The 21,948-nt window shown below is 37.7% G+C and overlaps 1 protein-coding gene and 1 pseudogene across 2 annotated transcripts; one reads left to right on the top strand and one right to left on the bottom strand.

Moving 5' to 3' along the window:
* Nucleotides 1-605: 605 nt before the first annotated feature.
* Nucleotides 606-8,963, top strand: LOC126592758 (uncharacterized). Of its 2 annotated transcripts, none has more exons than XM_050258544.1 (18): nt 606-998; nt 1,508-1,729; nt 1,811-1,906; nt 2,385-2,437; nt 2,678-2,774; nt 3,385-3,458; nt 3,899-4,016; nt 4,571-4,681; nt 5,097-5,173; nt 5,558-5,627; nt 6,386-6,451; nt 6,775-6,882; nt 7,021-7,151; nt 7,372-7,438; nt 7,549-7,613; nt 7,685-7,775; nt 7,912-7,982; nt 8,091-8,963. In XM_050258544.1, exons 1-18 carry the CDS (start codon nt 849-851, stop codon nt 8,668-8,670), a joined length of 2,247 nt encoding a protein of 748 aa, XP_050114501.1. In that variant the 5' UTR covers nt 606-848; the 3' UTR covers nt 8,671-8,963. The 2 variants fall into 2 exon arrangements, with proteins under 2 accessions (XP_050114501.1, XP_050114502.1); XM_050258545.1 differs by having other exon boundaries at nt 5,561-5,627.
* An 11,150-nt stretch (nt 8,964-20,113) lies between these two features.
* LOC126592762 (uncharacterized) lies at nt 20,114-20,783 on the bottom strand (annotated as a pseudogene).
* Between the last annotated feature and the right edge of the window lie 1,165 nt (nt 20,784-21,948).

Raw genomic sequence — 21,948 nt, forward strand, 5'->3', positions numbered from 1 at the left:
AATATTAGTGAATTATGCACTTTGCAAATGTATGTTTGTTCGTTCCTTGTACCCAAGTTTAAATTCCTTTTTTTCCGTAAATTGGAGTAATTTGGAATGTCTCCGTGTTAGAAAGGAAAAATCATTACGGAACTCCCATATTGGAGCATTGGTCTTGGACTTTGGCACAGTTGGAGTTTCGCTTATTTTAAAAATTCTTGAATATTAATTGCTGAACTAAAAATTGTGAGTATTGATCCTGAAACTAAAAATCTGCCGATAAAGTTTGATTAGTATGTTTCTTATGATGAAGTTCAACCAAGTAACATGAGTTAAATTCTTAATGACAAAATAAGTGCACGTTTGAAAGTGATTTTAAAATAACTGAAACGAGTCATGAATGACTAAACAAAAAGTGATAAAAAGAGCGGGAATTAATTTTTAAGCCCGGAACGACGTCGTAAGGGGGTAAAAGATTGCGCGTTCTCTTCCGAGAAATCCTCCAGTTCCATGCTACAACTCGTGGGCAATTGGTAAAGAGGGGGTAGTTTGGTAGTTTCAGAGTCCGAAAAGGAATAAGGAAGCGAAACAAAAGGCAATACCGCGCAATGCGCTCCCAATTAAAACCAGAAAAAACCGTTGGTTTCATTTCTGCACCCGAAAGGAATCGCTTGACTTCTTCTCCTTCTTCCTCTCTTCCAATGTTCATCAACCCAAAATTCAACAAAATTAAGCATAATTTCACCATTTAATTACTAATTTATTCCTCTAATTTCATAAATTGATCTGTTACTACTTGTTTGGCTAGCGGGAAAATTGTGAGAGAAAACGCGAGAAAAAAAGAAAGAAGAGAGCGTCCGTCGGATGACATGTCGTGGATTAGAAATGCGGTGAACCTGGCAGTGGAAGCAGGGGCCACCAACACCCTCACCCGTACCGTACGAAACTACGCGGACACTGTCGTCCTCCACGCCGGAAATGCCGTCGCCGGTGCCAGACTCCTCCTCCCTGACCGCATTGTACGATTTCCTTACTCGCTTGTTTTCGGTTTGAAAAAAAAAATCAAATTTTAACTCAAAGTCCCTTTATTTATTATGTCATTTTGCGCATTTTTTCTGTTTAAACTTTAAATGGAGGGCGTGTTTGGAGGCTTATTAGAATGGCCAAAAGCATTTATGGTTGCTACACTTCTAATTGCTTTTGCAGAAAGCAATTGAATTTTGGTTGGGAAATTGATTTTTGCACTCCCCTTTTCTCCTTTGCACTCGCCCTCTTGTTTCTAGTAAAATTGAACGAATAAGGGGAGAATAAGGGACAAAGGGAGAGTGTGAAAGTCAGTTTAACAAGCTTTTAACGAAAGTGCTTTCAGTAAAATGCTTACGAGAAGAGGCGCTTTTTCGAAATATGTACCCAAACGCACCCAATTTATTTGGGGAGAAATGAGTTCCCTGTTCATATTTGCTTTATTTATTTGTTTGGTGAATTATCTTATAATTTGGGTTTTGTTCACATGATTTATGTGAATCAGCGTCCGAGAAATTTACAGAGTTTTAAGCACACTGCGAAAAGATTGGAAGAAGTTTCTGTTTCTTGTAGAGGTGTAGAAAGGGTTCAGCTGCTGCGGAGGTGGTTGGTTGCACTTAAAGAAATTGAGAGATTGTCCACCCTTTACAATGCGAGTAATGAAAAGGGTCCCGAAGACCACCTTAATTCTGATGAGTCCACAGATTCCCCAAGAAAACCTACCCTGGTGAGTAAACCCTGCACTTTGTTTTCTATGGTATTGTTTTTAGTTGCTCTTTTGTAATTCTTGGGTTAATGTTTATGACAGGTTTATTACGTAGATTCTGATGCTGGAGATGAACTGAAAACTTTTCGTGATGTCTTTCTTCATAGCCAAGCTCTTGAAGGCATAACATTGTCCATGGTAAGTTGAGAAAGTATACTTGTTTGCTTTCAATAGGCTTGATAACAATCTCCTTGTAAACGATGAGTGTTTGGTGTATGTACGATGAGTGAGATTTCACTATATATACTTGGTTGACATAGAATTAGAAGGCAATGTTTATTTTCTTTTACCAACTACAAAGCTGATCCCTAGTGAATATATGAATAGTGAATAGAGCACCGGATATATAATAATTGGGCGTCATCAACATGTGCATAATAATTGCATTATAATTAGAGATAAACGCTGTTTGAATTATATACACAATTATAATAACTGCTTTTAATGGTTAGGATTTCTTCCTTCTCCTTCTAACCCTCTTGAAAAGTAGTAGAAGTATGATATCTAGATTTTCCATCCTTTTAGCTTTCCCTTGACTTTCTGCATACAGTGGCTTGGCTTTGTATTTGCTGATCCAGCGAGTTTAACCGCAGGTTAACTCTTTTGTATGACTCAGATTCTTGAAGAACCAAATGAGGAAGAAGTTTCACTACTTTTGGAGATATATGGGTGATTTTTCTCACTCTTCGAATCTTCTCATAATGGCCGATTATTATTATTAGTACTTGTTTGGGATAACTTAGGTCCTTGAAGTTTCATTTTTGATCGATGACAAGGATAAGAAAATTATATTTGGTTGACCAAAAAAATATTTAATAAAGATTGTTAATTTATTTAAAGCTCACTTTTGCAGATAATGTTATTTGAATAGTAAATATTAAGTGAATTTTCTTGTATGGTTATATACAGGCTCTGTCTCACAGGAGGGAAGGAAGTACATAATGTAGTACTGAGCAGCGTACAGAATTTGGCAATTGCACTTTCATACTATCAAGATGAAGTACTGGTAAGGACGGGGTATGCATGTCTTCAGCATGACAGCATGCACATTTACACTTGGTTGATTTAGACCGTATGCCTCTAAATACTATTGATATCAGACACCTAAAAGGGGTCCACATATTCAGCTTTTGCAAGGGGCCATATAAATCTCAGGACCTGAGCCTGTACTCCAAACGGTACTAGGTAGCTCATTTAGCGATGGAACCATTAAGTTTGCTACAATTTGGTACAAGTTTCCGGTCCTTTGATTTATGATCTAAGAAAAATTAATGTTGTGCTTGAGATTTTAATGTCTCAATCCAATCCAAGGTTTAATGATTTAAGGTTCTTATTGTTAAAGTTGATATATTATTATCATTTGAATGCTCAAGTCCCCAACAAACTGTTCCCTTTTTTCTCATGTTCTCGAACTACCATCTTCTGTATGGCATAGCATGGTTTTCTCGCTACATGATTGACCATGTTTTTGGCTTTCCAGATTATTCCATAGCTTTAGTAAAAAAGAGCTGCATTTTTAACATTACACAATCATGGTGCAAACTAAAAAATTTCGATTTTAGCGCATTCATCCCATCCCTTCTCTTCTCCATTTTACTTTTTACTTCTCTTTTCAGATAAAACGAGAAGAATTGCTCCAATTTGCTCAAGGTGCAATTGCAGGGCTGAAAATAAATGCAGATCTTGCAAGGTGGTCATTGATGAACATTTTTCTTTCCTTTTTCATTGTTGCATGTCTGAGCATTGACATAAGTGCTAAGAGATTTATGGAATGAAAATGACTGTTCTATTGGAGGTGTATTGTGATTTTGCTGGTTCTTTCTTTGATTAAGAATAGTTCCACCGAATGAGTTGGATATGTTAAAATTGTTTCTCTATATATGATGCTGCCGCTGCCTCTCTCTCTCTCTCTCTCTCTCTCTCTCTCTCTCTCTCGGACCTGTCAAGCACGATTCTTTGTAATTGTCTTTCTATACCATTTCATTTTGGTTGTCTTTGGTGGTTGATTATGTATAGGAAGGTAATAACAGTATTCTTTTGTTTGCTTACCCTCTATTGATCTCCTTTAATGAATGTTGATTCACCTCATCTTTTCTCCACATGTTTTGGTGATCTGTTATGTGCTCTCAGAATAGATGCTGAAGCCTGCAGTATCAGGGAAGAAATAGATAAATTGATGGCACACCAGAAGCCTCTGAGTGAAGGTTGTGAAAAACCATCTGAGAAGGAAAGAGATGCAACAATAGAGGTAAGCTTGATCTTCTTATTTATGCAGATACGCTAAATATGTATGCAGGTGTGTTCATCCATGTATGCAAATCCACTCACATTTGTATGGAGTTTCACACACACATGCAGATACACAGGCCCATACATGGAGGCTTTAATGGAGATGATTTTATTCGTGTTTCCAACTTTTATTTTGACTTTAGGAAGACATCTCTTTTCTTATGTGCATATTTGTTCTAATTTTGGTTTTGATTTATCTATCCTTCTATAACAAAATTTTCACATCCAATGTATTCCCATTTCTTTACACATCAAAAAGCATAAACATAAACATATGTATTATCTTGTTATATCTTAGGAGTCCACGGATTGTGCTCAACCAATTTTTAGAAGAAGTAAAAAAGAATGTGAATAGGGTACTTAGGGTTAAGATTTAGTACAGCTGTGCCAAAGTAGCTGCATAGTTCAGGCAGCTAACCGATAATTCTTATAGATGCAGTTGCATTGCAATGATTTTTATAAGGAATTGTGGTAGTTAAGTGCAAATCACTGAAAGCTCCAATTTCCTTGCAGAATTTAAAAGATGCGCTTGTGGAAATTCAACTCTGTTCCAGGTTGGAGGATCTGTTACTAAAGAAGAAATCATTGGGCAATGGGGACTCACACGAGCTGCATTCTGCAAAGGTCTAAATTCCGTGCTATATCAGTCCCTTCCCTCCCCCTCTTCTTTGAACTGTCACCAAAGTTGAACTGACAACTAGTTCCCAATTTTTAGACTGATTCAGGGTTAACAAATTCTTAGACTGATTCAGGGTTAACAAATTCTGAAACATTTCTTGGTATGCATGGAAACTAGCTGCATCTTGAACCATTCTAGAGAAACAGTCTGAAGAACAAGGCAGTCGTTTTACAAAAGTTTATCTAAAATTATTTTAGATTTTTTTTTAATACTCTTTATGTGTACTTATGGTTGCTGCATAAGAAACTTAGCTGTGCCACTTGAAGGCAATTGCACGTGTGTAGGAAATTAGACCCCATATTCTTGGGTCAGGACTTCTCTTATTAGTATTTAACTGCGGTGTTCTAACTCTTCTTCCAGGTTGAGAAATTGAAAATATTATCAGAATCTCTTGCCAACTCCACTTCACAAGCTGAAAAGCGCATTTCAGACCACAGGTTTCAAATACTATCTTCAAAGATATTTTCTTGTGTTTATAGGTGCTAGTGTATGTATGCATGTTTCCATCTTTTTTTTTCTAATCACATCCGTTGTGAAGATAGTTTTTCGTCATGACTGAGCATACCCGATAATTGTTTTTTCATCAGTAGGGGTGTCCGATACTCGTCAATGTTTCTTAGGTGAATTAGGATTGCTTGTTATTTTATAAAGGGATTGTTCACTTTGGGATCAGTACCTGTTTGGTGCATGCATCTCCAGTAGATTTTTTATTAATATCTATCTGACATGGAAAATGTTAAATTTTGAGTATATGGCGTTTTCTTAATCAGGGTTGGCTTTGATATTGGTAAAATGCTTTTTTGTTCCTTCGATACTTCAAGCAGGTTTCAGAAAGAAGAAGCACTCAGTTTTCGTGTAGCTAAAGCTAATGAAGTAAGCCAAATTGAGAAGGTATGCTGCCTCAAAGGACTTATTTTCATCCAATTAAGGAACTCTTTTGCACAGATATGTCTTGATTGAATAAGCTTTGAATGTTAATCGAAGTTCAATTAATATGTTATATTTCATGAAGCCTCTCTATTATACTAAATTCGAAATTGAGTTTCAGTTGCTCAGGATTTGTGGTATTCAACACAAATGGTATCTTCTTAGTTATGTGCTTAGACAATTTTTCTACCTTTGTGGATTAACCTTGTCGTTGAAGTATTGCTACAATGGCATGTGCCAAATTAGTTTGATGCTTAAATAAAAACTGCAAAGTTCCCCCTAGTTTTCATACCCATGGTTAAATGTTCATAAAAGGAAATAATGTAGTGCATTGAACAATGTGCAATCTATTTTGGGAAAAATAAGTAGATTTATGAATTTTACTTGGTTAAATAAATACATAGAATTGTTACTTGGTAAAGCGAGAAACTAAATACAAGGGACAATACTTGAAAAAAAAAAAAAGGGATACCTTGACAAATTAATATTATTATTTTATTGATTATTTAATATTCGCTAAGGTAATAGATTTTCCTTGGTCCTAACTCCCAAGGCATTAATTTATAGAAGTTTAACTTTAGATAAATGACATCTTTTGCTTGGTGGACTGTTAAATTATAAGTCGTATTTGGTTCAGCCCTACGGTCTATAGTGGACTGTTTATCGAAATAAATGTGTTCGGTTGAGTTGTTGAGGTATACAAATTTTAGTAAATTTTTCAGGAACTGGTAGCAGAGATCGGAAAACTTGAGAGGCAAAGAGAAGAACTCCAAAGTGAATTGAAAAAGGTTCCTCCTCTGTTTCTTATATCACTCTTTTTATGCCTTCAAGAAAATATGCACTCTAGGGGATCGCAGTCATTTCCAATACTGTTTAATTGATTGTTAGTTCTCGGCTTCTAGGTAACATGTAATCTGAACTATCCATATTGATTATCACGATCACCTGACAGTAAATCGTCCGTATGCATTTTTTGTTGTTGAACATCAGTAGAGCTGAATATCAAATGTCACTCCTGCCAATTCTATAGTCTATAAAATGAGTCCTGTTGAGTTTTGTTTTTCATAAACTTTTGCTGGGATTAGATATACAGCTGAACATTGTTTTATAGGTGATTATCACGTTGAATGCCGTTCGTGCACGCCTTCACAATGCAAGGGAAGAAAGAGAGCAATTTGATGAAGCAAGCAATCAGATTCTTGTACACATAAAAGCAAAGGTATACAGGTTTTTTATTATGCCTTGGTTTGAATTCAGAATGCATATGTTACGTATGGTTTTTTCAGCTCTAAATTGGATGAACATTTGATAGTTCGCTATGGAAGTATCTTTTTATATTAGTTTTCTTTAATGACAGGAAGATGAGCTATCAAGATCTGTTGATTCATGTAAAGCAGAAGTTGATGTGGTCAATACGTGGATTAGTTTTTTGGAAGATACCTGGGTTCTGCAATCTTCATACACGCATCAAAAGGAGAAGCAGGTCAAGTATGTAGATCTCATTTACACTGATCGGCAAATTAATTTGATCCCAAGATTCCCAACATACTACGTCAAATTAATGTATTCATAAAACTGGAAATGGAATTAATATTTTGTGATACGAGATATTTAATGATTAGCGTACCTGCATTGTTGTGTCCATCCTGTAGTGGATGATGAGTTAACATATTTGGTGATTATGATACTTGGTTCTTTCATGTTCAAGTGGCGAACTGGAGAGATATGGAGACTATTTTGTGAATTTGGTAATCCAACTTCTCTCTACTTACAAGGTAATACTTTTCTTCATTGATAGTTGTTTTAAATACTGCATCATATTCACTTGTTATCTGTTACATTTTTTTTCCACCTCATTGGCGTGTCTCTCTTGTATCGCAATTAGGAAACCTTGGGATCTTCAATCACTCGCATCAGGACTCTTGTGGAGTGCTTGAACTCAAGTAAAGGGTAATTTTCTGTTTCTCTCTTAGCTGTTTTTACACCGTTAGATCAAGCATCTGATTATTCATTTACATCAGAGCAAATATAATTGGCATAGATGATGGAAGTTCAAAAGAAAGCAACCCAAGGAAAAATCTTGAAGAGGATTATGTGGACATGGAAGCCAAGGTATGCATAAATCTTCCCCTGTTTTTTGCTAATATTATCTATTGTCTGAATTAGTGCTTAAGGGAATTCATTGTTATGTGTTTTTCGTTAATAAGGGAAATATTCCTCAATCTATGCTTCTTTGGTCATTTTCCAGTTTCTGATTACCTTAAGTGTAGTGGATACCATGAAAAAGCAATTCTACGTTCCAACCGAAGGCATTTTCAGGTAGTTGTACGTGCTGTCATTTTCCCTACTTCCATTAGGTGCACTGCTTTTATGCTTATAACCTCATTCCTCTTATATGGATGAATACACGGTGTTTTCTTGATTCAGGAGAGATGATCAGAAGGTCAAAGAACTCTTTGATGCCATAAAAAATTTGAAAGACGAATTTGAATCCATTGACAGACCAATATTGGAGATTGAAGCTTCACCGCGAAGACCAGAGACGCCCTCTAGTGATAGGGCCAGTACAAGTCTGTCTCCTACCGCTAACTCTCCATTGACAACTGGGACTCCAGAACTCAAACAAGAAGAAGTTTCAAATTCTTCCTCAACTAAGGGGGAGACACTGGACCCAAAGGAAGATATGAAGCTAGGGCCGGAACTTGGTAAGACCAATCCGTTGACCACCGGGACTCCAGAACTCAAACAGGATGAAGTCTCCAATTCTTCCTTCATCAAGGGGGCAAATACACTAGACATGAAGGAAGAGTTGCCAAAACTAGACCCTGACATTGGGAAGGCCAATCCAACGACCACTGAGACTCCAGAACTTAAAAAGTACGAAGTAAATGAAGAACTGGCAAAACTACAGCCAGAACTTGGGAAGTTTGTCAAAGAAATCTCAGCGGATGAGATTAGCGATATGGTGTTTGATGAACTCAAAAAGGAAATGAAAAGAAGTAGCTGACCAGCTAGATATGTATGCCAAATTCATACGGTGGAATATGCATTACCAGTGCATATTGATCTTATACCATTGCAGGTTTATGACATTTCTTGTTGAAGAAGCAAATTTGTAGGTCTCTTTCGACGTGAGATGTAACGCTATGTATCTACAGACGACACTTTTCATAGGTTGTAAATATATAGTTGACAAACATTGGAGTTGCTTGGGTCTCTTGATGCTGTGTGAATTCTCTGATCATTTGAAGATGTAGATAATACCTTAAAAGTTAAAAGTGAACTATATTCTCTTGTGTAGATACTGAACTGTAAAATTATTTCAAGCTGATTTTTACCTTTCCAAAGACTCCAATCGGTTATTTACCAAAAAAAAAAGGCTCCAATCAGTTTTGACGTGCGTGTAAATGTATTTCACAATAACTGATCATTAAACCGGCATATGTTTACGATCAAATAACAATTTTTTTTTTAAAATGTAATGTCAACTATTCCGAAAAATTGAAAATCATACCATATGCCTATTTGGGTGGATATTTAATGTTGGGCTTAGTGTAGTTGAAGGCCCAAGAACGCGAAAAGGAGAAGGAGAATTGGGCCCAAACAGTTAGCAGCCTAAGAAGAATTGAAAATCATTTTTTTCCAAGCAATAAGCAACAAGCCTGTGTGAAGTGACAAGTGATAGAGGGCAGGTCACCCCTAGCAAAAATTACTTTTTCATGGCATGGATAGGTAAATAACAAAAGTAGATGGTGACTCACCATACTCTGAAAGCCATCACCGAAAGGAAAGGCTTGGACAATCGGGCTAGAAAGTCTATAAAAGTAGTAAGGGATGCAAATAGAAGACTCTCTCAACCAATCAATCAAAATACTTTGAACTCTGCACTCCAACAAGTAAGAAACCAAAAAGCTTTAGTTTGTTCAAACTTTACCCTCTTTGTCGCAGGCCCACCATAGAAAGCCATTTTTGTCAAGTTTTAGAAGCTCTGCTACATTTCCCTGTGTTGTAGTATCGAATCTCTTTTGTAAACCCAGTTTATATTTCATTCTCCAAGACTTCAATCCTTGTAAAACACAAAGAGAAGTGCTGTAAGAAGACGAACCTTGCCTGGCAAAGTTGTAATCTTGCCCGAGTCTCTTTTGTTTGTACTTTACATAAAGTAAATCCGTTGTTTATGCATCTTTCATTGGATCCTATGTCATTTTCAACTTCCTTCATTCAAGTATCATCTATAATTAATCTTGTCAAACTAATTAATCTTGCTTCTTTACTGTTAGCCTAAACTGGTAACCAAAGAAATAACTTGAAGGGTCTTAGACTTCCTTTAATTGGACATATGATATTATGAGTAAAGTCCTTGTTTACAAGGCAAGAAAAATAACTTTATACAGACTTAACCTATCTGTGAACGATCCAATCAAACTAAGAAGTTGAAGTAACTTGTGGTGCAAGTAATCAATTCATTTAATAACTAAAAAGAACAATATGTTAAACAAAGATAACCGTGGCACGCTCAAACCCATATTAGTTTTGATTGTGAGCCTCAAGGCCCTACAAAGTCACCATTCAAATTAATAACAAACTCATATTGCAGTACACCAAGCAGCAAACCTTGCCCGACAGGCAAGACTATGAGAGTTGTGCGAGGGACAAATCTAGCCCGAACATAATTTTGAAATGCCCAGTAAGAGCTATTTTGTAATATTGTATGCCAAGACAAAGGAATGATCGAACATTCAGGTGGAAAGTAGAATTTGGGCAACCTCTTGGTTCGACATGAGCAAACATGACAGATCACCCATAAAACTTTCCTTCACCACATAACCCCGGGATCTTAGAGAGCCCAACCTCTAGAAGTCGGGTGGAAAGGTCACTAATGAAGATTTACAAGCCATCATGATGCAAGTATTGAGGAGTATGGAGAAGATCTCTCTGGAAACCAGAGGAGATTTTAGCAAGCTGTGACACACCCCGACCTAGATCGAGGCATGCTGGCCGTCACGCAACAATATATATATACTTGGTATTTTTCCCAGAAAACTTAATTAAATGGTTTTATATTTTGAAATGCCATGTCAAATGCTCTCTATGCCTGATTATGCATTAGTATGATTATATATGGTAGCCAACATGCCTCGATCTAGGTCGGGGTGTCTTAGGCCGCGTTCCTTAACATGAACGCTATAAAGAAAGTTGGAGTTAGAATACTCCACACCGAAAGATGACTATACCAATGAAGGAGTAGTGGAGGCGAGCCCAGAAAAGGAGCCAGCAATTCCTCAGTTCCCCTTACTTGAAGAAAAGAAGAACAAGGGGAAAAGGAAGGAATGGGCTAAAACCAGTCATCAAGAAGACCCTAAAGAGGAGTTTTGATGTGATATAAATTAGCACACAAATTAAACCCTCTTATTGACAATTGTAGTAAAGATGTAAGTAGGGATCGTTCTAGGCCGGGGATTAGGAGGGATTGCTAATCTACTTAAAACTGACTCAAAAACACAAAACTAGGCTTAAAAAACATTTAACTAGACTCAAAGAACTCAAAACAAACTAAAGAGACTCAAAATAGCACAAAACAATCAAATAGACTCAAACTAGACACTAAAGGGTGATTTGGACGAAAATTGATTTTAACTTGACTCAAAATACTTAAAAACACAAGTTTGGACATATGCTAACTAATTTGACACAACAAAGTAAAGGGAATTGGGTTTTTGACGAATTTAAAGTAAAGACAAGTAAATTAAAGACTTAAGCAAGTTTAGCATAAATTTGGGGGAATTATGAGTGATTGGCTAGCTAGAGGGTTCTTCTCCACACATGAAACACTTGTATACAAATCAATTTCCAGTTGCTTTTCCAATAAACCATGAACCTCAACGCCCCAGATTAACCCTGAACAGCACTAATTAACCTTCAGATTTTCCTTAAGTCATTGAATTGGATGGACAACGCATCGGCAAACCAAATTATTCTTCAATAGTTCCCTACAAGAACAACATAATAGAGATACAATCAAAGATCATTAAGCTTTGTGAAAATCATAAGCATTGACAAGGCATTCGTAAATATGAACAACATGATACTCCTGCCAGGAATTCACTTAACACGATTGTGACTAGCAACCTCCACTACTTATGAATATAAGTTCATAACTATTAGGTGAAACTCCCTTATATTCTAGCATCAAATTCATGCATGCAAACTGAGTGTGCACCCTTAATCAACAAACAAGAATAAGTTCTGAATCAAACATTTAAGTAAATTGCATTCACGATTTATAGAATTACAACTAGAAGTAATCAATTCATATTGCAAATATGTTCATGGCTTTGAATTTCTCCCTAGCTAAAACGAGTTTAGCTCCTCATGTTCGCAAAACAAAGATAATTAAACTTAAACATTGAAAACAAAGATGGATTACACCTAAGAATGTTCCAGCAATCCAAGCTTGAATGGCAAGCACATCCAAGGATCCTCCTTCTTCTTCTTTGCTGCGGCACAAGGTGTGGGTGAAGATTTGAGTGATGAATTGTATGAAAGGATGGCTGAAAGTATGAATGGTAGTGAATGGATGGGTTCAATGGTGCGACAAGGTCCTTTATTTATAGGAGAAGGAAAGACATGGCTGGGAATTAAATTGGGAAGAGTTTAATACTCCAAATCCTCCAAGAAAAGGGTAACAAATCAGAATCCCAAGAGGAAAAGGGTAAGAAGGGTGCGGCAGGCCTAAAAAGAAGGGGGAGTGTGGTTTGCCTTGCACTGCAAGGCAAAAGGGATGCGACAACCCTCTTTGAATGGGATTAGGTCTTCTAGAATCATTTATTTAGTATCCTAAAATAATTAGTGATCCTCCTTGCAGCTAGAAATTAAGTGGTGAAGGATTAGGAAAGTTTAGGACAAAATAAGGTAACTTTGGCTAACATTCCTTCTTTCTTGCTTGCATCATTTTTTCTTGAATTAATTTCTTCATAACTTCAGCATAATCCTAGCCTCTTTTGGTTTTCAAATTCGTCCATCCACCTTGCTCCATGCATGTGCTATCCATTCTAAGCCCAAAACTGCTCCAAAATGCACTTTCTTGCTACTTTAGCCCTTTGGACCTACAAACACACGAAAATAGCTTAAAATACTAAAATAACTAGGAACTAACAACATAAATGCACGAAAACAAGCTAACTAATTTGCATAAATATGCTCCTATCAAGTTTCAAGAGATAGGCTTGCTAGATCTTCTGCCACCACTACCAAATGTTAAAAGGCAAATCGAGCAGGAAGGAATAAAGATCGGTGCATCTAACTCAGTTGGAGAAACAAGTGGAAAAGGCTTATCCACAACTAGAACAAGTCTTTTCTTTACAGGCCACCACTATTGGTTAATAAAGGATGAGGAGAAGCTAGATAGAGGCAGCTCGACATACAGAATGAAGCTTTCTCGGGCGTCGACCATGGCCCGAAGTGGGGGACTTCTTATACCCCACACAATAATATGGTCACTTAGCAACTAAGGAAGAGTTGGCAGAGTTGAGATGGATGGTGATACATAATGCTCAAGCTCAAGCTCAAGCCCGCCCAATGTTTAGAATAACATATTAGAAGCCTTATCCTGAGTATGTTGATGAGCATAATCCTTTCCCTCTCAATTTCAAAATGCCCGCGTTCCCAACTTTCAGCGGGGAAGACTGTAATGCATTTTCCAAAGATCACATTTTCAAATTTTCAAATCAATATGTGGCATTTAAAGACAACCCCAACTACAAACTGAGATTGTTTGGGAACTCGCTGGTGGACTTGGATTCCCAATGGTACTCTCTGTTACCCCTTAATTTCATTGTTAACTAGGGGCAAATGGAGATGGCTTTTCATGAGCAGTTATATAGGGTGGAACCTCAGATGACCATTAATGATCTGGTGGAAGTGAAGCAATATGAACACAAGTCTACAAAGGATTTTATGATGAAGTTTAGGAAGACTAGGATGAGATACCAGTTCCCAATCAACCATGCTCAACTCATAGCCATTGCCCAGAAAGCTCTGAGACTACCTTTGAGGAAGAAGTTCTATGATGTGCAGTTTAATGAGCTTCAGGAGCTGGTGATGGCGGCCACTAAGTATGAAAAGCTATTGACATAAGAACAACAATTGAAGCATTCATCTAAAGTACCTTATTTTATATAAAGCACCAATACATCAACTGGAGTTTGAAGGCCTAGGGGTGGGAGAAAATGATAACATCCTGGGAGAAGGAATTGAACTATCTGCTGCAGAGATGACTACTCCATTCAAACCTTTAATGGTGAAAGAATTGGTTCAACCCATCAAGGACCAGAAGATCATGATGAACGATTGAGGGTTTATACCCATAAAACCTCCAAAGTATCAGTCATACTCTTTTGACTTAAATAAGGCCACAGACATATATGAAGAACTAGTAAGGGCTCGAGTAATCTTGCCTGACAGCACTAAGAATATGCCTAAACTTGAAGAACTCAGAGGGAAAAAGTATTGCAAGATCCACAACATGTTCAATCAATCTATTGCTAATTGTGTGCAATTCAGAGATTGGATCTAAGACCTTATAGTCAAAGGGAAATTATTGCTAGAAAAGCCTAAGGCTAACCTGATAATTGACACAGACCCCTTCCCTGAAACCCCAATCGACATGATAAATCTTAATTAGGTTGAAAGTGGAAAGGGAAAAGTTATCCTAGATGGTAGAGCGGAAAGAATGGAGGCACGTAGGCCAACAGAAGGCAGTAAAAAGTTGCCTAACATGCCCCATTCAGTTATGGTCAAATGAGTAGTTTTATGCAACATATGTCAATGTGAGTGTGAGCTCGAGGTACCAGTATCAGGTGCCATCATTAATTGGGAGTTGGTCAAAATGAAATAGATAAAAGAACATGATGCCCATACAAGTATTCTCCAGGCTACTGAAGCAAATAAGGAGACTACTAAGAATGTGTTCCAGAGGTTGGGAGGAGACTCAGAGCCTAAGAATTTATCTAATGTATTTAGAAATTTTGAAGCGTCTGAAGAAGTGGAAGATAAAGATGTGAGATTACCACGTTGGGTTGATGTTAAAACCCCTTAGCTAATCAACCACGGCAGCATGGGACAAGTGAGACTAAAAAGGACCATGAGCCCGATACCACAAGTTACAAAGGTGAATTCAGCCCGACTTGGCCGAAAATGGTACATAGTGGGCAAAGATGGAAAACCTATTAAAGAAATAGGGGTATCCATGATAAAAAGGGTTCAGAGGCAACACAAGACTCATATGAACTCACTAAAAATTCCTTCTATTTCAGAAGCTTCTAAGAATGTTAAGTTTAAGGAGTTTAACTAAGGAGGAGAGAGACGACCTAGCTGGATGAGTAGGAAAAAAAGTAAAGAGGGCTAATAGCAAGGCTGAAGGCGGATGGGATCATGTCCCCCAAACCCCTCATCCAAGGAAATACAGGGTATTAAGAAGAATGCAAGAAAGTTATGCAAGAAAGTATGTTGATGGTACCTACACTAGGTTATAATCCAGAGCCTATTTGTTTTGGAATCATATCTCCTGTAAGAGGAGTGCTTCCGCCACCACAAGAAGGTATTCCATTTGGGACTCTAGAACAGGTACTTGATTTCAACACAATAGAAGAAGAGGAAGTGCTTGAGTTAATGTTAAACAAAGATGCCTAAGCCTTGATGGACCAATTTTTGTGCCAGATTGGAGAAAAGAAGGAAGGAGCACCTGGACTTAGTAACTTTCGTGTCAACATGACCTATGTACTGTCCTCTATGTTCTGTGTAGAACCAAATCAACCAGCTGTAATAGATGATGATTATTTGGCACAAGAGCTAATGATGGCTCTTATAAACATTGAAGAGAATAATAAGGAGGAGTTAAGCTTGGCAGACTTGCTCGACCCTACATGAAAAGAGCCTGAAAGAGTTTATTCTGATAAGATGGTGCTAAAAAAATGAAGTTTGGCCTTAGCAAACCATCTAAAGCCCATATATGTGACAGCTCATTTGGAAGGGATCCATTTTAAAATGATAGGTTTTTTTTAGGGGAGCAACAGTTAATGTACTACCACTTAAACAGATAAAGAAACTTTGCAGAGGTGAGGAAGACCTTATTCCCACTAATCTCACATTGTCTAGTTTTTATGGGGCCATCACCAAAACATATGAGATATTGCCCTTAGAAGTAGACTTAGGATCCAAGAAGATTATGTTGGCATTTTTTGTAGTAGACAACAGCTTTACTTATGAGGTATTACTGGGAAGAGATTGGATACACCAGAGTTTGTCTATACCATCTACCTTACACCAATAAGTTGATATCTATCATGATCCCATTACTGCAAAACAAGGATTTTGAGAGATAGTGGAGGCCGAGTCTTGGCCATTTCTCCCCACAGCTAATGTTGATGAGGCTAATTTCTATAATCCCAATGTTGGAATCCTACAATGTCTAGGTGCTGATCAGAACGATCACCCTACCAAGGTAACGGCCTAAAGCTCTTAGAACAAGGACTTTCTCTCACTCATGAGGAATGAGACATGCCTCATATTGTCCATGCTTGCCAACACCAATGATGATAGATTAAAAGAAAAAGGACCAGGTGATAGCAGTTAGGTCATTAATCAAGAGACTGCTGGATTATGGAAGAGAAAGAAGAATGATAAAAAAAATCTAAGCCAAAGATATAGCATAGTGGAGAGAGGGAACTTCAAGCACCAAAGATGATCAAGGATGAAAAATTCTGGAAGAAGAAATGAAAACAGCCATCGACATTGCAGAATGTATATATGACTTGGATTGGCCAGAGGATGAGCCCGAGGCTCCAAAGTCAGTAGAATTCTTGTCTACATAGCCCGATAAACTAGCACCCGAAGTTCAAAACCCTTTAGAAACCATTACTTTGGGAATTGAGAAGGATCCAAGGCCAATACAACTTAGTGGCTTGCTGGAAACAGAAGATTGGGCAAAGATCATTAATCTTTTGCACGAGTTCAAAGACTATTTTGCGTGGCATTACATAGAAATGCCAAGATTAAACTTTAGTTTAGTAGAGTATAGAATGCCTATTAAAGAGAGGTACATGCTTGTTAAGCAAGCACCAAAGAGGATGTCAAAAGAGATAAAAGAAAAAATCAAGGAGGAAATTGAGAAGCTAGTGAAGGCAGGCTTTATTAGACCTGCAAAATATGTAGAGTAGTTGGCCAACATTGTACCTGTACTGAAAGTTGTAACTAAAGCCATTTGATGTTATGTCGATTATAGCAATATTAACGAACCGACTCCCAAAAATGAATACCTTATGCCTATGGCCAACCTATCCATTTATATAATTGCAAAACACAAAGTATTATCTTTTATGGATGGAAATGCTCGATATAACCAGATAAAAATGGCTAAAGAAGACATACATAAGACAACATTAAGATGCCTAGGACATATAGGAGCTTATGAATATGTTGACATGCCATTCGGGACTGAAAACTGCTGGTGCTACATATCAAATGGCGATGAATGCTGTTTTTCATGATTTGATTGGGCATAGCAAGGACGTATACATTGATGACATCGTGGTAAAGTCTAAAATTGAAGAACAGTACTTGGAAGACTTCAGACAAGCCTTGCTGAGAATAAGAACCCACAAGTTGAAGATGAATCCTATAAAGTGTGCTTTTGGGGTTAGATCTGGCAACTTTCTGGGGTTTTTGGTCCATCAAAGAGGTGTGCAAGTGGACAAGAACAAGGCTAGGGCTATAATGGAGTCACCTACACCCACTAACAAATGGAGTCACCTAAACCCACTAACAAAATGCAATTGCAAAGGTTGCTAGAGAAGATTAACTTTTTAAGGAGATTGATTGCTAATATTGCGAGCAAGATCTAACCTTTGACTCATTTGTTAAGATTAAAGATTCAAGGCAAGTTTGGGTGGGACCCTTAACATCAAGAGGCTTTTGATAAAGTGAAGACTTGTCTAGCCTTTCCTCCAATGCTCATGTGTCCCCAAAGGAGGAAGCCTTTGAAGCTCTACATTTCAGCATCTGAGAAATCAATAGGGATATTATTGGCTCAGAATAATGAAAAAGGAATGAAGCAAGCAGTATACTACCTCAGCAGGATCCTTACGGAGGTGGAAACAAGATATACCCTAACTGAGAAATTATGCTTAGCCTTGTACTTCATTGCCAGCAAATTAAGGCACTACATGTTGCCTTGCCATATCCATATAATTGCCAAAACTGATGTGATTAAGTACATGTCTAAACCAATGCTAACTGGAAGAATTAGGAAATGGATCTTAGCACTATCAGAGTTCAATTTCCAATATGTACCTCAAATGGCAGTAAAGGGACAAGCAATTGTAGACTTCCTAGTTGAGCACCAAAAGTCCAAGGAGGAACTCATCAACATCCCTGGAACTTTGGAAGTGGCTAGCCTTTGGATCTCACCCAGTAAGGCTCAGTCGGGCAAGGAAGAATGGATATAACAAGAAGTAAAAAGGATAACTAGCATATGGATCACTCCCTGAAGATTATATTTCGATGGATCTTGCACGCAACATGCTGCAGGAGCTAGAATTGTCATCATTAATTGATCCAAATGGAGTCCAGCAATGCTATTCATTTCTTTTGGATTACAAGGATAATACCAACAAAAAGGCGGAGTATGAAGCATTGATCATTAGCTCAGAAGTTCTAATGAAGTTTGGAGCAGCTAAAATAGAAGTATATGGTGATTCTAAGTTGATGATTAATCAATTAAATAGAGAGTACAAGTGTAGACATATCACAATGGTAGAGTATTACTTGGCAGCTACTCAATTATTAGGATATTGAGGGTAATGAAGCAACAATTAGCCATATTCTCAGAGAAGCAAACTTGATTGCCAATGCAATGACACAAAGGGCTTCTGGAGCATAGGTTCAAGAAGGAAGGTCTGAGATGAAAATAGAGATACAAAGGAGAAGTCTCCCTTCTATCTTTGATAGAGTATTTAGCTTGGATGTAATGACTAAAGAGCCTGAGATAGAGGACAGAAGAACATCTATCATCTAGTACTTGAAGGACCATTCTCTTCCCACTAGTAAGAAGATCAAATAATAGGTAACTAAGTTTGTTATGTGGTATAAAACTTTGATGAGAAAGACTCTAGATGGGCTTTTATTAAAATGCTTGGGTCTGGAAGAATTAATAAGGGTGGTGGTTGAGGTGCATAAAGACATTTGTAGAGTATACCAAGCAGGAACAAAAATGAGATGGTTGCTGAGAAGATATGCCTAATTCTAGCTTGACATGGAGAAAGATTGTAAAGCTTATGCTAGAAGATGTGAGGAATGTCAAAGGCATGGACATCTCTAACACACACCATCAGTGCCCTTGAACCTAATAGTAAAGCCATGACCTTTCAGAGGGTGGGCAATGGACTTTATTGGGCAAATATATCCAGCTTCCAGCAAATGACACACCTTCATAATTGTGGCAACTGATTACTTTACTAAGTGGGTTGAAGCTTCAGCTGTGAAGACCATTAATTTAGCTGCTGTGAAGAATGTCATTGAGACCAAAATCCTACATAGATATAGGGTGCCTAAAACGATTATTACAGACAGAGGGCCATCATTCATTTCAAAAGAAGTGAAGAAGTTTGCAGCTAAGTTTAAGATAAAGATGATCCAATCTAGCCCTTATTATCCCCAACTTAATGGTCAAGTATAAGCTAGCAACAAGATATTGGTAAACATCATTAAAAGAATGGTGGCAGAAACCCTAGAAAGGTGGCATGAAAAGTTAGGAGATACTCTTTGGGCTTATAGAACCTCCAAAAGAATAGGAACTGGGACTACTCTTTATGAATTGACATTTGGACATGATGCAATGCTTTGTATGGAGATTAATGTGAGTTATGTGAGGCTTCAGAACCAATTTGGCCTATATAGTGATGAATTTATTCAGGCCATGTGTCAAGGAATTGAGGATTTTGATGTTGCTCGAATTGAAGCTTTGAACAAAATCCAAGAAGGGGCCTACAATAAGAGAGTAAGACTAAAGACTTTTAAAGAATAAGAATTGGTATGGAAAGTAGGTTTTGCCCTTGGGAGCTCAAGTTAGAGGTTTTGGGAAATTGAGTCCTACTTGGGAAGGCCCTTTTACAATTACCAAAGTATTAGACAGAGGGGCGTATTACTTGGCAGATTTAGAAGGAGACTTACAGAAACATTGAATCAATGATAAATTTCTAAAGAAGTACCACCTAACTCTTTGGGATGTTAGAGATTGTGATATTAATGAAGTTTGATACTTAGAGAAGGGGTGAGGGCCCATTTATATGTTTAAAGTTGTTGTTTATGTTAGAAAAGTGCGAATAAGCAAGTAAAATAGCAAAACATTGAGGAATCTTTTCATTCAATAATTAGGAAAGTACATAAGCCCTAAATTACAAGTTTACATCTTTAGCCAAGGCAACTATCCTAGAATGATAAGTCTGCATGATGGTAAAAATGCAACTTGGGTCTTCTAAAGCTATATTGATGTTGGCTAACTGGTATTCAAACTCCTCCACCACCTTGTTTACTTTATTCACCTCTTCGGTCTTCTTGTATAGTTTACTGGAGAGGGTTATCTGCTCAGCCTTTAGAGCAGAAAATTGTTCCTCCAACTTCTGGATTTCTACAGCTACTACCATTATTCGATCTTCCATGGCTGAGCTCTTTTCCACCAGTTGCTGCAGATTAGTGGAGGTCCGAAGATGCTTCTTCTTGTAGCACCTCACCCTGTTGGCTTGCCTCTCATCCTTAATATGCTAATCCCTCAAAGCCTTTAGATTTTCGAAGAAATAAATGAAGGACTCACTGCACCTTAGTCATCTACTGGGCTTGATATAATCCAGTGAGAGCCTTTTCAGTATCTTGAAGAGCATTAAGGCTGAAGAAGGCAGAAAAATCCTTCTGCATCCATTATCTAAAGATCTTATGCTGCTTTAGGAGATGTTGAGGCTTAGAAATATGCATTGGGGATCTCAGCTTAGTCCTAATTTGCCCAAACTCTCTAACTACTTCGAGTAAAGAAGTTGTGGCTGGAAGAGAAGCCAGATGAGGAGGCATCACGCCAGTGCCACCAAAAGCAGCGGCAACCTCAGTAAGAACAGAAGGAGAGGATTTAGTGGCAACTACTTTTTTAGGCCGAGGGATTGGAATCCTTAAAACTCCAGTAGCTCAAGGGGGTCAAGGAGGAACTACTCTACTCATAACAGGTTGAGAAGACTTGCCCAAACCCTTACCAGAGGCCTCTTAGATGTAATAAAGACAAATTAATGGAGCAATCTTGACCTAAATTAGAAGGAGGATTTCTTGTTATAGCTGCCTTGGAAGAAATTGGCTGGCTTGCTTAAGTAGGAGTATGAGAAGCCCTGAGACTAGTCACATATGAAACAACTAATATCTCAGATACTATGGGCTCTTCAGCGGTTGATGTTTGGAGTTTGGTAGCCTCTAGTAAGGGGGAAGACTGGCAAAGACAGAGTACAAATCATAAATTCAAAGTTAAAAAAATATTAAGATAAGCTTAAAATTGCTTAAGAGAATAAGACTTACAAAGGTGTTGTCATCCTCTACAAAGTGAAGCTTCTATCCGATTGTTGGATTAAATTGGGAGGTAGGGGGTCACTACCATTGCTGGAGGAATGGATGAAGAAGAAAGAACTGGTGCTTGCCCGATTGAAAGTGCTGAGGTGTTTCCCCTTGCCTGCAAAATGATAGAAATGAAGTCAATGTTGAAAACTTAGAGATACAAAGTTGACAAGCTTTGAGAAGAAGAATTTTACCTCTGAAGGCTCAGCCCCAGGAGAAGAAATGTGCACAGGTCGGGCTAGAGATGAAGATGGCTTGGTTTGGGAAGTCCCTTCTGCTTTGGAGGCCTTTTTTGGAAAATAACAAAACTAGTTAAGTACAAGAGATGAATTTCTAAAATAATTAAGTACTAAAAGTTTAAGAAAACTACCTTCAACTCTTCCAAGATCTTAGAAATAACCACCTTATCACTTTGCTGCCCTTCCACACCTGGCTTATCTACTTGGGAGAAGAATCAAGCTTCTTACTGATAACAGGTCCTAATAACAAGTAAGAACATGATAAGTTCAAAACTTAAGGAGATGAAATTAAATAAAGGAAAATCATGTCTGAATCACTTACTGGCAGATTTCTATTTTTTCCTGCCCGCCTCAATTGGGAGAGCATGAGGAGATTTAGAAACTTGGGAGGTCTAAGACCTGGT

Source organism: Malus sylvestris, chromosome 12, assembly GCF_916048215.2.
Source record: "Malus sylvestris chromosome 12, drMalSylv7.2, whole genome shotgun sequence".
Classification (NCBI taxonomy): Eukaryota; Viridiplantae; Streptophyta; class Magnoliopsida; order Rosales; family Rosaceae; genus Malus; species Malus sylvestris.